The sequence below is a fragment of the Microcaecilia unicolor genome, chromosome 2 (assembly GCF_901765095.1).
Source record: "Microcaecilia unicolor chromosome 2, aMicUni1.1, whole genome shotgun sequence".
Classification (NCBI taxonomy): domain Eukaryota; kingdom Metazoa; phylum Chordata; class Amphibia; order Gymnophiona; family Siphonopidae; genus Microcaecilia; species Microcaecilia unicolor.
The window spans coordinates 262,852,695-262,866,959 of NC_044032.1; the positions used below are offsets into that span (position 1 = coordinate 262,852,695).

At 44.0% G+C, this 14,265-nt stretch overlaps 1 protein-coding gene across 1 annotated transcript in view; it reads left to right on the forward strand.

Moving 5' to 3' along the window:
- Positions 1-14,265, forward strand: part of SRPK3 (SRSF protein kinase 3) — a 158,686-nt gene that overhangs the window by 77,209 nt on the left and 67,212 nt on the right. The window contains 5 exon segments of the mRNA XM_030194081.1: positions 1,576-1,663; positions 1,939-2,026; positions 2,510-2,616; positions 2,711-2,876; positions 3,370-3,401. Of these exon segments, the coding sequence (XP_030049941.1) occupies positions 1,576-1,663; positions 1,939-2,026; positions 2,510-2,616; positions 2,711-2,876; positions 3,370-3,401 (481 nt within the window).

Consider the following 14,265-nt stretch of genomic DNA (forward strand, 5'->3'; position numbering starts at 1 on the left):
GTGAGCTTCAGGCCCTGGTAGCCCAGGCCCCTTACACCAAATTTCATCATAACAGAGTAGTCCTCCGCACTCACCCTAAGTTCTTGCCAAAGGTCGTGTCGGAGTTCCATCTAAACCAGTCAATTGTCTTGCCAACATTCTTTCCCCGTCCTCATTCCTGCCCTGCTGAACGTCAGCTGCACACATTGGACTGCAAGAGAGCATTGGCCTTCTACCTGGAGCGGACACAGCCCCACAGACAGTCCGCCCAATTGTTTGTTTCTTTTGATCCCAATAGGAGGGGAGTGGCTGTAGGGAAACGCACCATATCCAATTGGCTAGCAGATTGCATTTCCTTCACTTACTCCCAGGCGGGGCTGGCTCTTGAGGGTCATGCCACGGCTCATAATGTTAGAGCCATGGCTGCGTCGGTAGCCCACTTGAAGTCAGCCTCTATTGAAGAAATTTGCAAAGCTGCGACGTGGTCATCTGTCCACACATTCACATCTCATTACTGCCTGCAGCAGGATACCCGACGCGACAGTCGGTTCGGGCAGTCAGTTCTTCAGAACCTGTTGGGCTTTAGGATCCAACTCCACCCCCCGAGGGCCCTGTTTGTTCTGTTCCAGGCTGCACTCTCAGTTAGTTGGTAAATTTTTTAGGTCAATTTCAGTTATGTCCTCGCCGTTGCGAGGCCCAATTGACCATGGTTGTTGTTTTGAGTGAGCCTGGGGGCTAGGGATACCCCATCAGTGAGAACAAGCAGCCTGCTTGTCCTCGGAGAAAGCGAATGCTACATACCTGTAGAAGGTATTCTCCGAGGACAACAGGCTGATTGTTCTCACAAACCCGCCCGCCTCCCCTTTGGAGTTGAGTCTTCCCTTGAAGTGTATTGTCTTGCTACATACTGGACTGGCCGGCTCGAGCCGGTTTCGGGCGGGAAGACGGCTGCGCATGCGCGGTGCGCATGGGCGCGCGAGGACTAGCAAAGGCCTTTGCTAGTAAACTTTCCGATGGAGGGGGCTGCCGAGGACGTCAACCCATCAGTGAGAACAATCAGCCTGCTGTCCTCGGAGAATACCTTCTACAGGTATGTAGCATTCGCTTTATAGTCCTACCAAACCGATCCAGAGACCTTCCAAAATTTTTGCCTTTACTATAAGAGTTTTGTGCTGCTAGATCTGCTGTATTACATCTTTAGTGATCAGAGTTTTTCTCATGTTTTTCTTGTTCTGTTTCATAAATTTATCAAGGGTTTATAGATAATTATTTTATTAATCTACAAATGAAGAGAAAACACTAGTCTCTGTTGCTTTGTCATTCAAAATACTGAAGTCCCAAGGTTGCATGGTGCCCTTATAGGGCAGAGCTGACAAGTCTTTGGTCTCTGTCTTCATCTGCTGATCAGTGAGCATAACCTACAGGTTCTGAACTGGTCCAGTAGGGCTAAAATAAATAATTTCTCTATCAATATTTAGAATTGTTGCAATGAGACTATAACTTTGTTACATGATACACAGATAATTCAACTTTGTACAGTTCTGAGATGTGACTTTTTTTGTTTTTAATGTTCTGTTTCTATATTAAAATTGGCAGAAGGAAGCGTTTTGTGGCCCTAAAGGTTGTGAAGAGTGCCATCCATTACACAGAAACAGCTGTGGATGAAATAAAGCTGCTGAAATGCGTGAGTCTCCCCATTTTATCAGAATAAGGGTTGTAATTTTTGCATACTGTGTTCTGGTTGTCTACAAACCTGTTCCTGTAACATGACCAGTGCCAATGGTAATTGCTGCCCAGTTTATACCTATAAGTGGTTGCTCTTTTTGTTTATACAGAATGGCCTGCCTCTGTCCTAAAGATTACTGCATTCCCACTGGCTGTTTTAATCCAGTACCAAGCTGTAATTTACTGATGCCACTCTTGGTCCTTTTCTTTCCTCACTGTCATCTCCTCCTACAGGTACGGGACAGTGACCCCAGTGATCCCAAACGTGAAACCATCGTGCAACTAATAGATGACTTCAAAATTTCCGGGGTGAATGGTGTTCGTATCTTTTCTGTGTCATATTTAGGACAGTCAAAGTATAATTAGAAAGAGAATAGGAAAGAAGGGATATAAGTCTGATTTTATTTTGTCTTTTTTTTTTATTTATGAACAGTAGAGTTTTATTGTACACGCTTGTCAGTTACTTCAGATAGGAGATGGATAGGGAAGCCCAGTATGCTTAGGAACTGAGGCCAGTACCATTTGCTTGCATGAACTGCTTTGCACGCCTCCCCCTTTGCGCATTGGTTGCTATTTGTAACTCAGTATTTGGCACTTGTATTTAACTTGCCACTGTGCATCGGCCCCTTGGACAAAAAATTTGTTAGTAGAAGCCAGCTAAGTTGGTTGTTTAATAGTGACTATAGAAAAGGATAATATACCATTAAACTTGCTGTTTTTTCCATACTGGCCTGCAAAATGTGCTGCTTTATCCTTTCCTATGAATAAAGCTGTGCCGTATATGCTGCTTAACTTGCTCCTCCAGATGTCTGCATGGTTTTGGAGGTATTAGGGCACCAGCTCCTGAAATGGATCATAAAGTCCAATTATCAGGGTCTTCCTCCACCCTGTGTCAAGAGCATACTACGACAGGTAAGGAAGGGGTATAGGTGCGTTCTTCCCTTCCCTCAACACCATCTCGTATAGTCTCTGCTGATTCTTGTCTGTGTTACTCTAATTCCCTCAGGTACTGCAGGGGCTGGATTATCTTCACACCAAGTGCAAAATCATCCACACAGACATCAAGCCAGAAAACATCCTAATGCATGTGGATGATGTCTACATCCGACGATTGGCTGCAGAGGCCACAGCCTGGCAACAGTCTGGGGAGACACCTCCTTCTAGATCTGCAGGTCAGCCTCCTTTCCTCCCTCCCTCTCTCTCTCTCTCTCACCTTTCTGCCTTCCCTCATCTATTGCGACTATTCAGAAATCAGAAATTACTGATTATGTGTTTTGTATCTCACATGAGAAGAGTTGGCATGGAGAAACTCTTTAACAGAAGGGGAGCTGGGGGGGGGGGGTGTTAGAACAGCATTACTCTTGCTCCCTTGCTAGGAGATGGAATGTTGCACACGTTGCCCTAAAACCCCCAAAATTTGTCACCCCTTTTGCTCCTCAGTGCCCGTGTTTTCTTCTTTCCCTTGCTTGTTGGCAGACTGAACTTGAACCTCCATTCTCCCTCTTTTGTTCGGTCATCTTCAAATTAAAAGTAAACATCTACCAGCTTGCTTCTCTGTATTCTTTTTGTTTCTCTTTGCTATTTTTCCTGCTCCTTTTTTCACCTTCCTTTCTTTTGTTTTTGTTTTTCTCTTTCTCGCTCTGGCTACGGTTTCTCTTTCTTCAGTAAGTGCTGCTCCTCCTCCTCAGGAGACCCTGGTAAGTTTTCACTTCTGTCCCAACTGCTGCAGTTGAAACATGGCATGTGTACACACATATGAAATGTGCTTACAGATAGAAACTGCTTTACTAAAATTACTCCCATACTGGCTAGGCATGCTGTTTAAAAGAGAGACCAAATGCTTGAAAAGTTAGTGTGAAGCAATAGGAAAATGATGCGAAATATTTTGGCTAACATTCTACCAAATAGTTTTTGTAATGTCTAACTGCAGAAAGACCCAAACTCCTCCAGGCTTTTTTTAGTCCCCATTAACCAGAGAAGCCCAGATAAACACATCCAGATCTCTTGGCCCACAACCCCTCAAACCTCCTAATTTAACATGGTGCTTGCTGTCCCTTCTTTCCTTGAGAAAAAGAGAGTTGAAATGCAAGCATTCACAACTTTGGAAAGCCTATTTTTACATGTGAAAAACTGCTTTTATAAAATTGTGAAGCCAAATATGTGCATAAATAAAATTGTGTGTATGTATATGCTCATTATGTTTAAGCATTTCTGGAGGGGTTGTTTAGGCAGAGCAAGGGTTCAGTTGCATGTGCGCATATTTTATAAGATAATTATGTACATGCATATAGAACTGTACACTTTCCTATGCTAGGCGTAGGTACACTCTGGCTTCTCGACAGCCTAGTCAGGCTCAGCCCCAGCTCGCTCGTTCTCGTCAACAGTGTGCGCCTAAGGCCCCTGCTGCTCCCCAGCAAAAGCAAGGGATGAGCTTTTCACTGGCTCCAGTTAAGCATAGCCACAGTAAAAGTGTCCATACTGGACGACTTGCTGGTTGGAGGGAGGTTAATGTTTTTTCACCAAAGGTGGCCTCTCATAACCTCCGACCGGTGGGTTCTTCAAATAGTCCGGTTACTATACACCTTCGATCTGGAATCCAAGCCTCCAAATTGCCCACCGGGAGCTCATTTTTACAGCTCCCAGCACAAGCAGGTAGTTGCAAAGGAACCTTTCGCCCTTCTAAAGGCCCATGCAGTTGAACCCGTTCTATCAGGGGAAGAAAGGCTGGGATTCTGTTCCAGGTACTTCCTTTTGAAAAAAAAAACGGGAGGGATGCGTCCCATCCTAGACCTAAAGGCCCTGAACAAATTCCTAGTCCGAGAAAAGTTCAGGATGGTTTCCCTGGGCACCCTTCTTCTCATGATTCAGGATACTTCCAGCTCCCAGGAAGCATCTTTGATTTCAGCTGGGAACGTAGCACTTTCAGTACCGTGTACTGCCCTTTGGCCTGGCATCTGCACCCAGAGTGTTTACAAAGTGTCCAGCTGTAGTTGCAGCGTCACTACGCAGACTGGGAGTGCATGTGTTTCCTTAGCTCGACGATTGGCTGGTGAAGAGCACCTCGGAGGAGGGTGCTCTTGTATATAGGGTACTCCCTTCTTGCCTCTAAAAGAAAGCTGAACAGAAGAGACTAAAAAAACCAAGCCCTTCTGGCAAACGAAAAACACTTTAGAGTTTAGTTTTTCTTTTTTATAATAATGCTAAAATTTATTAGAGTAAATAAATGGTTACAATAAAAATTCTTTTATCCCAGTATTACAGAAAATTGAATTACTATTTATATCACTCCAAATTTCAGTATAAGGAAAATAAAGGGGCTCATTTTCAAAGCACTTAGACTTACAAAGTTATAGGTTACTATGGAACTTTGTAAGTCTAAGTGCTTTGAAAATACGCCTCAAAGTCTCTCTGTGTGTTTTTGCTTTGGAAGCTGTCAGACTTCTGAAGCTTAATTTTGTCCAATTAATGCCTTATATTCCTTAGCGTCCCTCCGGACCGGACCAGGATTGGACTGATGGGTTGTGCTCGCCTACCAGCAGGTGGAGACTGAGAAAAACTCTGACTCTAGAGAGCCAATAGGAGCCCTGGCCATGTGACCTTAGCCTCAGTATTTTCTCAGTCTCCCAGCAGGTAGGAAGCGAGCCCATTAGTCTCTCTCTTTCTCTTTTAGAGGTTTACAATAAGAACAGCATTGCTACCTCTTCTTCTGTGCCTAGGAATTCTCTGTTAGACGCTGGTCAGGTAGGGACTTCTTTTCCTTTCTTTTACAGCCTCTGGGGGTGTCAAACTCGGATGTCTCCGGGTCCCTCCCCCCTTCCTCCCCATCTCCCATACATAGCTGGGAAGGACTACCCTTTGTTTAGAAAGGTGTATGTCTTTGGGAGAGGCAGCCACTATAGAAAATTAAATCTGATAAGCTACATCCCCCCCCCGGCTTCTAACGAGCAGACAGCTATGTGTTGTTCTATTACTCTTCAGCGGAGTTTTCCCCATTACTTTAACGAGCAGGCAGCTCTGGTGGCTGTTTTAGGTGTCTATATTATCTAGCTGGTTAAAAAAAAAAAAAAAAGAGGCAGCAGTAATTTGGAGGAGTTTAGGTGTAAAAAAAAAAAAAAATGAAAGACAACTTGTCCCCACTGACTGAATGAGCAGACAGCTCTGTTTGCATGGGAATGCTGTGAGTAAAAAAAGAGTAAGCAGCAGCATTTTGTTTTCAGCCCTCTTTGAGTTGAGCTGTATTTTATTTAGCACTGCCGTTTGTGTTCTTCCCTTAGCGGTTTGTTCGGCGGAGCAGGGCTTAAAAAAAAAAAAAAAAAGAGATTTTGGCGCGAATCGGGTACGCGCGTGCACGCGCACGCGCGTTACCGTCATGTCCGAGAAGCTGAGACGCGCTGTATGCCAGCGTCGGGGATCTCCTCTTCCGGCTCCTGTAAATATTGTGCACCGCTGGGGGGTGCGTCGGGACTTTCTTTTTCGCCGTCTTCGGGCCGTTTGGGGCTGATCTTTCTCAGGAGTCGCCTATGTTCTTTAGGGGGGTCATTTCTTTGCTTTTTATGTTTTAATGTTGAGTAGCTGGTTGCTGTAGCCTAATAGTCAGCACTACAGTCTCTGAAGCTGCTACTACTACTGTTTATCATTTCTAAAGCGCTACTAGAAAAACGCAGCGCTGTACACTTGAATATGAAGAGACAGTCCCTGCTCCTCAGATCTTACAATCTCATTAGGTCAGACAGAACAAACAAGAGATAAGGAGATTTTAAAGTGAGCAGGTTTAAAATAAGGGTCCTGAACAGAGTGAATAAGGGTTAGGAGTTAAAAGCAGCATCAAAAGGTGGGCTACAGAACTGGGTGCAGGTCCCAGTTTTAGTAATTTATTTCTCTTTCTGGGACTCCTGTATGTCTGTGTCCCACTATATATACATTACTTGGCCAGCCTGTTTGATGTTTGTTTCTTTATAATCTCGGGTGGCGTTTGTCTGTGGGCTAGGAGCCAACTTTTCAAAATTATTGGGGGTGCTAAGTCCAATGAAAATGACCCCTCCCTGGACATATACATGAGTTTTTCTCAATATCGGGGGTGCTCAAGCACCCACAGCACCCACAGAGTCGGCTCCAATGTGACTGTGGGAAGGTAGTTCACAGTTGTGTTTTTTTTTGTTATAGCATTTTTCGAAAAGGTTTATTTATTTATTTATTTAATTGCATTTGTATCCCACTGCCGCGTGGCAGTGCGTTCCAGAGTTGCGTGCTCTTGTAGGAGAAGGTTGATGCATGTAGTACTTTATACTTTATGCCTTTGCACTTAGGTTGCTTTCCATACCAGGATATTTCCTATATGTTAGCTGTACGTTTGTTCTTCCACAGGCATGGGGGCAGTAAGGATGTTATCATAGGTACATTCCACTCTCACCTGTTTAACTTTGGGTCATGAATTCATAGTTGCAGGCTACTCTTACATGACAGTCATTTTCTTATTTCCTCTGTCCAGGAGTTCTTGCGGTTTATTTTTAGATGGTTATGCTTTTCATTTCGCCTCCTTTCTCTATCGCTCTCACGGCAAGGCATGTGAAGTAGGGGTCTCCCTACATAGACTCTTGGATCTTAGACCATTTTCTCTCTTGATTCTTCCGAATGCAATTTTAATTTCTAGTTCCTAAGAATGGATCTCCCTTCCTCCTATTTGGAATCTCACTGCCGTCATGCGCACTCTCAATGTCTCAAATCTTTATCACAAGAACCTAGTTCCTAAGAAGAATTTTCCTTCCTCCTATTTCAATTCTAAATGCTGTCAAGAGCGCTCTCAAAGTCTCAAGTCTTTTTCATGAAAGCCTTCGATCCATAGTGAAGCTTCGTGCAGCACATTTTTTGATACAAACTTTTCTGCATATTTCTCTTAGGAGAGTTTCTGAGAAGGATAGAGCCCGGTGTGAAGGAAGCTAAGCAGGGTCTGCCCGGGCTGGGTCCTGGAAGGGTGACCAGCTCACAATGCGCAATAATGTCCCTTCACAACACTGTTTTCCAGTCTCTAAAAGTTCATCATAGTTATGCTACCCCTCAGAAAAGGGGAGATTCTTCTTCACTCATGGCGAGTCAGCTAGCTATTTAAAAAACAACAAAAAAAAAAACCTCTTGTCGACAAGTCAGCAAGTCGCAGACCGAGAAGTGCAATTTTTATGGTTCTCAGGATGCCTAGTACTGGTGGTCAAGAGTCGTCTAAATATTTCGCAGTCTCCACAATATTTTGGGGTTACATGCGACATAGTTGCAAGGTTTTTTCCCTGGGCAATTGCCTTTTGCAGTCTCATGAGCTGCACTCCCGTGCTCTTTATCTTTTTGAGTGTTCTGAAGCATTTGCAGCTTCCCTTTTGTTTTTTTCCCCGAGACTGCTGCTCTTCTTTTCGGCATTAGTTGAGTAGGACATTCCTCCTGGCATTTGGTTTTACTTCCAGGACTACCATGTGGTCTCTTTACTTTGCAACTTAATTTTTTCCTTCTTGGCTCTTGGCATTCGGTTTGCTTTCAGGATTACCATGTGGTCTCTTTACATTGCAACTAGGGGACTGTCAGTCGCTCTCGGAGCAAGGAGGTATCCCTGAGGGCTAGCGTTTTATTCTGAGCACTCTGTCTTTGGTCAGCATTGTTGCCATGTTATGTTAGTCCGGAATGCTCTTTCTGTACTCTCATAGGACTGTTATCATCTTAGGTTACTTCAAAGACTCAATCCTGCTCTCTGGCAGGACTGTTTCTAGCTTATGTTCTTTCAGAATGGTCTTCGGTCTCCTGGTAGGTCTGTTGCCTTCTTAGGCTACGTATTGAGGCCCCTGGTAGGTCTCTGGTCTTCTTGTGTATTGAAGGTACATCCTTTCCTCGGACAGTTCTACTATCTGGTCATTCTGTTTCTTTACAGGGCTTGCATGTGCCCTCCTTTACACGATTGACATGTATGTCATTTTATTTTTGCATGTTTTCACTTTTCTCTGTAAGCTGCCTAAGGGGTAATCTAGCGAACAGTGCAGTGAGATGTCATCGGGGAGGCCCAGCTTCGGTTCTCACTCTGACTCTAATCGTCCTGCCTCCTAGGTGGGTTCACATCCGCACTGACGTTTGGTTTATTTCATGGCTGATGTCTGTTTTATTCAAGGGGAGTCATTTGTATGGATCTACCATCTGACCAGCCCTGTAGCATGCCATCCCCTTCTGGCATGGTGGCCTTCTCTTCAGGTCGGGCATTTCGCTTAGATATTTGGATCTCAGGGGCGTAACCCTTATGTTTTTTGTTTTTCCTTGCAGATATACCAGGCTGCCTTTTAGGTTGTCATCTTGACTTTTTATGGAGCCGAGGGGGTTTTCTGTTTTCTCTAGAGGACCTTCTCTCTGCCCCAGTCCGGCCTCTTTGTTTCTCTCTTGCTCAGGCTGGTGCATGCACTCAGTCTGGGACAGGCATTCAGCCTTGCTAAGCAGGATGGCATCTTTTGTAGTTGCAGTATTCTCTTCTCAGCTTTTAGCCTCTGTGCCTTAGTGACATTGTCAGAGGGACAGGGTGTTATTCTTCTTCGCACGATGATTCAAAATCATCTTGTTTCCTTTAAGGTTTCTTTCTCCTTTCAGACACTGTTGTTAGTAGCCATGGCTTCAGCTAGCAGGGTCAGGACTGCAAGTTTCTCTCTTACAGGTTTTCTTTTTTTCCAATCAGCTAGTACGTCTAGGTAAGAGGTACTTCTTCACCTGGGTATTTCTTTTTCACTCTACCTTAGTTTCCCATTTTTCATCTTTTCCAATCACTTTTTTCTTACTGGTCTGGACTCTTCTACTGGCGTTCAAGATCACAGGAAATTATATGCTTTATATATGCTTTACATATTAAAACAGATCTTATATATTTAGAGAACTGTTACAAGCTATTTGGTCCTTCCTTTTGGTACTTCTAGTCAAGGTAAGGTTGCCATTGTTTCGGCCTCACTATATCTCGACGTATTAAGGAATTCATACCTTCTATTTGTCTACTCACTGGGGGACCATTTCCTGAGAGTGTTATAACATATGCTCCATCTTGAGAAGCGGGGTTCGTTCCTTCGCACAGCGATTTTTGGTGCACTAGGTGCACATTTTGTACGGTGCCATTTTGAGCTTATCTTCATTCTCTTTTGATTGATATACACTCTACATGTTCATTGTTGCCAGGAGGTGATCTATGCAACTCGGAGATGCTTAGGGGTTTGAAAGGGTCCCTCCCTTAAGGTTACTGCTTTGGTACTTCCCATCAGTCCAATCCTGGTCCGGTCCGGAGGGACGCTAAGGAAGGAGAAATTAGATCTTACCTGCTAATTTGCTTTCCTTTAGTCCCTCCGGACCGGACCAGGCCCCTCCCATATTTTGTCACTTTTTCAACGGGGTATTAAAAAAAAAAAAAAAAAAGACGCTTGTACATATATAGGACTTTAAGTGGACCATGCCACGTCTCTGGTCGGAGTTGCTGGTGGGTTCAGTTGCTGGAATATATGTGTATGTATGTATTTATATATCTATCTATATATGTATGTATATATTTATATATCTATATATGTATAGAACTTTGAGGTCCTTAGCACTTCTGTGCTGAGAGTTGCTGGTGAGTTCTAATTCAAGTGAGCCATACCACTTCTCTGGTAGGAGTTGCTGGTGAGCTTTCCTACAAAAGGGACATACCACTTCTCTGGTGAGAGTTGCTGGGGTACCCAATTGCTGGTATATATATATGTGAACTTTTAAGTAAGCCATGCTAGTATATATATGTGAAACTTTAAGTAAGCCATACCACTTCTCTGGTGAGAGTTGCTGGTGAGCTATAAGACAAGTGAGCCATACCACTTCTCTGGTGAGAGTTGCTGGTGAGCTATAATACAAGGGAGCCATACCACTTCTCTGGTGAGAGTTGCTGGTGAGCTGTAGTACAAATCGGGCCATACCACTTCTCTGGTAAGAGTTGTTGGTGAGCTCTGATACTTGGCATTGCCGAGTGCTTTGTGGCTGCTAGGATTCCATACGGCACAGATGGTCTTTCTTTCTTTCTTTCTTTCTTTCCTGCTTTGTTATTCAAATACTGAGGCTAAGGTCACATGGCCAGGGCTCCTATTGGCTCTCTAGAGTCAGAGTTTTTCTCAGTCTCCACCTGCTGGTAGGCGAGCACAACCCATCAGTCCAATCCTGGTCCGGTCCGGAGGGACTAAAGGAAAGCAAATTAGCAGGTAAGATCTAATTTCTCCTTTTCTCTCTTACTTATCTGGTATTCTTCAACTCTGACCTCTTAAGATCACCACATAATTCTGTTTATTTGCTACTTTTCTCAAATATTCATCATTTGCCCTTTGTAATTCCAAATCTCCCTGAATATCTTAACACTCATATTTCCTTCACTGAAAATGTCCCTGTGTTAATTCAGAACCTGTTTGAAATAAACAAACAGACACTTGTTAACGTTTATAGCCCATTACTAGGGCTAAGCAAGCCTGTCTATGGTCTGTGAGAAAACCAAGACATCGTTTCAAGGGCCCATAAAGAGGGAGATGTATAGAGCTGTTTGGTTTTTCAGATCAGTCAGCTTTGTATAACACTCCTTTTTTTTGATCTAGTAGGGCAATTAGCTAGCTTGTAAGTGAAAAGGGGCCATAATTCAATGAGGTTCTTCTCGAGTGAGTAGCATCTTGAGTAGCATCGCAAAGCAACAATGGGCAAAAGTTCATTCTACATCAGAGATTTAGAAGGTGACATAGAGGGAGCTTGGAGCACCATAACTTTACTAACTGATAACATGTTGCGCTTAAAAAAGGTAATAAGGCAAGAAGCAAAACAACAAAAACAAATAGCAATAAGGCAGAAACCCAAAAGAGAGAGTAACAATGTTTTAAATCCAGATCCCAGAGAAGCCCACCAAGAGGAAAGCATATTCATAAAATTGGAAACAAAAGCACCTCCTGTAACAGCATATTTTAAATTCTGTGTTAATTTATACAGGTCTTGTAATTTCTTTTCTATAAACAGACCATTAGCAGTTAAAAATAAAACAGCACATAGCTTATTATGTGAACAGAAGCATTATCAAACATGAAACAATCAGTTGCTTTAGTAATGTTAAAGCTGATTATGCTAACTGAATAAAGGAATTAACATATGAGTTTACACCTAGTAAGCAGAAAGGACTTAGGGTCAGAAGGAGAGAAACAAAGAAAGAAATCATTATAACTCAAAATGTAACAATTAAAGATTATACAAAAAGAATAATATTCCTTCAATCAGACCAACAGTTTAAATGCTGAATTAGAGTTTAACAGTTCATCCAGTAAATGGAGCAGGTCTTAAATCACACAAATGAGTCCAACTAAAGTCTCTACTACTACTACTACTATTTAGCATTTCTATAGCGCTACAAGGCGTACGCAGCGCTGCACAAACATAGAAGAAAGACAGTCCCTGCTCAAAGAGCTTACAATCTAAAAGACAAAAAATAAAGTAATCAAATCAATTAATGTGAACGGGAAGGAAGAGAGGAGGGTAGGTGGAGGCACTACTAGGGTTAAGCAGCGCTGTACTATGAGAAGGATAATTTGCAGAAAAAGTCATGTAAATCATTGTCTGAAACAAACAATATAAGCTGCCGTCTCAGAACAGTATTTCAGAGACGCAGTCACAGTGAACATCTTTTTATGTAACCGTACTGATCTCTCATGAGAAACTATAATTGTAGCAATGCAGTTGTAGGTGTCACTGTTTGGATACTATACGGTCCCTTATAGATTGGGTCTTGCCATGTTTTATGGGTGAAATTCTTCTTATATTCCAGCTGGTTAGGCTGATATTTGTAAACAGGATCACCTAAGACTGTGGCAAAAGTGGATTCTGGAAATGTAAATTTGCAGTCAGTACACCGTTGCAGTGGAGTTCATACAGTCAGGGTTTCATATGGGAGATAACATGATGCTTCTGAAAGGCGTCAACTTAGAGTAAAATAAGGGTACTTTGAATGAAAACAATTAAACAGAGCAGAGCATTGAGGACATTGCTCCCTATACTAAATTTCATCGTAACAGAGTAGTCCTCTGCACGCACCCTAAGTTCTTTCCAAAGGTGGTGTCGGAGTTCCATCTGAACCAGTCAATTATCTTGCCAACATTTTTTCCCCATCCTCACACCCGCCCTGCTGAACGTCAGTTGCATACATTGGACTGCAAGAGAGCATTGGCCTTCTATGTGGAGCGGACAAGCCCCTTCAGACAGTCCGCCCAAATGTTTGTTTCTTTTGATCCCAACAGAAGGGGAGTCTCTGTTGGGAAACGCACCATTTCCAATTGGCTAGCAGATTGCATTTCCTTCACTTATGCCCAAGCTGGGCTGACTCTTGAGGGTCATGTTAGAGCCATGGCAGCGTCGGTGGCCCACTTGAAGTCAGCCACTATAGAAGAGATTTGCAAGGCTGCGACATGGTCATCAGTCCACACATTCACATCTCATTACTGCCTTCAGCAGGATTCCCGACGCGACAGTCGGTTTGGGCAGTCGGTACTGCAGAATCTGTTCGGGGTTTAGAATCCAACTCCACCCCCCTAGGCCCATTTTTGTTCTGTTCCAGGCTGCACTCTGTTAGCTGTTTTCTTCATTTGTCAGTCCTTGTTATGATCTCGCCGTTGCGAGGCCCAATTGACCTTCTTTGTTGTTTTGAGTGAGCCTGGGGTGCTAGGGATACCCCATTAGTGAGAACAAGCAGCCCTGCTTCTCCTCGGAGAAAGCGAAGATACTTACCTGTACCAGGTATTCTCCGAGGACAGCAGGCTGATTGTTCTCACCAACCCGCCCACCTCCCCTTTTGGAGTTGTTGTTGTTGTTGTTCGTTATTTGCTTTTTGATATAACTGAGGCGGGAACGGACGTGCACGGGCGGGAAGATGGCCACACATGCGCGGTGCGAGTCCCTCGCGCTCCGGAAGCTGTCACAAAGCTTTGTGGATTTTTGCTGGGAAAAATGCTCCATTCCTGGGCCGCTGTGAAGGCGCCGACCCATTAGTGAGAACAATCAGCCTGCTGTCCTCGGAGACCGGTCAAGCATGCGCAGAGCAGCCAAGTGTTATGCTGGCTGCTCTGCGCATGCCAAATATGCCTCTGTGCCGTCCGAAAGGAAGATGCCGTGCCGCTCACCCCCTCCAAAGCCTGCTGCTGGAAGGCTCCGATGCGGCTCGATCCTAGCAGGAGAGTGCAGTAAGGATGTCCATCCAAAAAGATGTCCTTTTTGGACGTCCCCCCTCCCCCCCGCAATAATAAAAACGTCCTTTTTGAACGTGCTTCACTGAGCTGAGAGACCTGGAAGTCTCTGAGCCAATCACAGTTGAGTGAAGCACGTCCAAAGTACAAGGGGCTGTGATTGGAGCTGGCTGTAGACAAATTCGTCACCTTTATTGGCGTAGGGCTGCCCCTGCTGCTCATCTCGCTCGCCTTCGCTCAGGAGATCTCTATGGGTGTGCGGGGCTGCAGAAGTAGAGACACCGCTCCATTCTTTTCTGGAATTAAGCTCATTTCTGATTTATGTTTTAAGAGT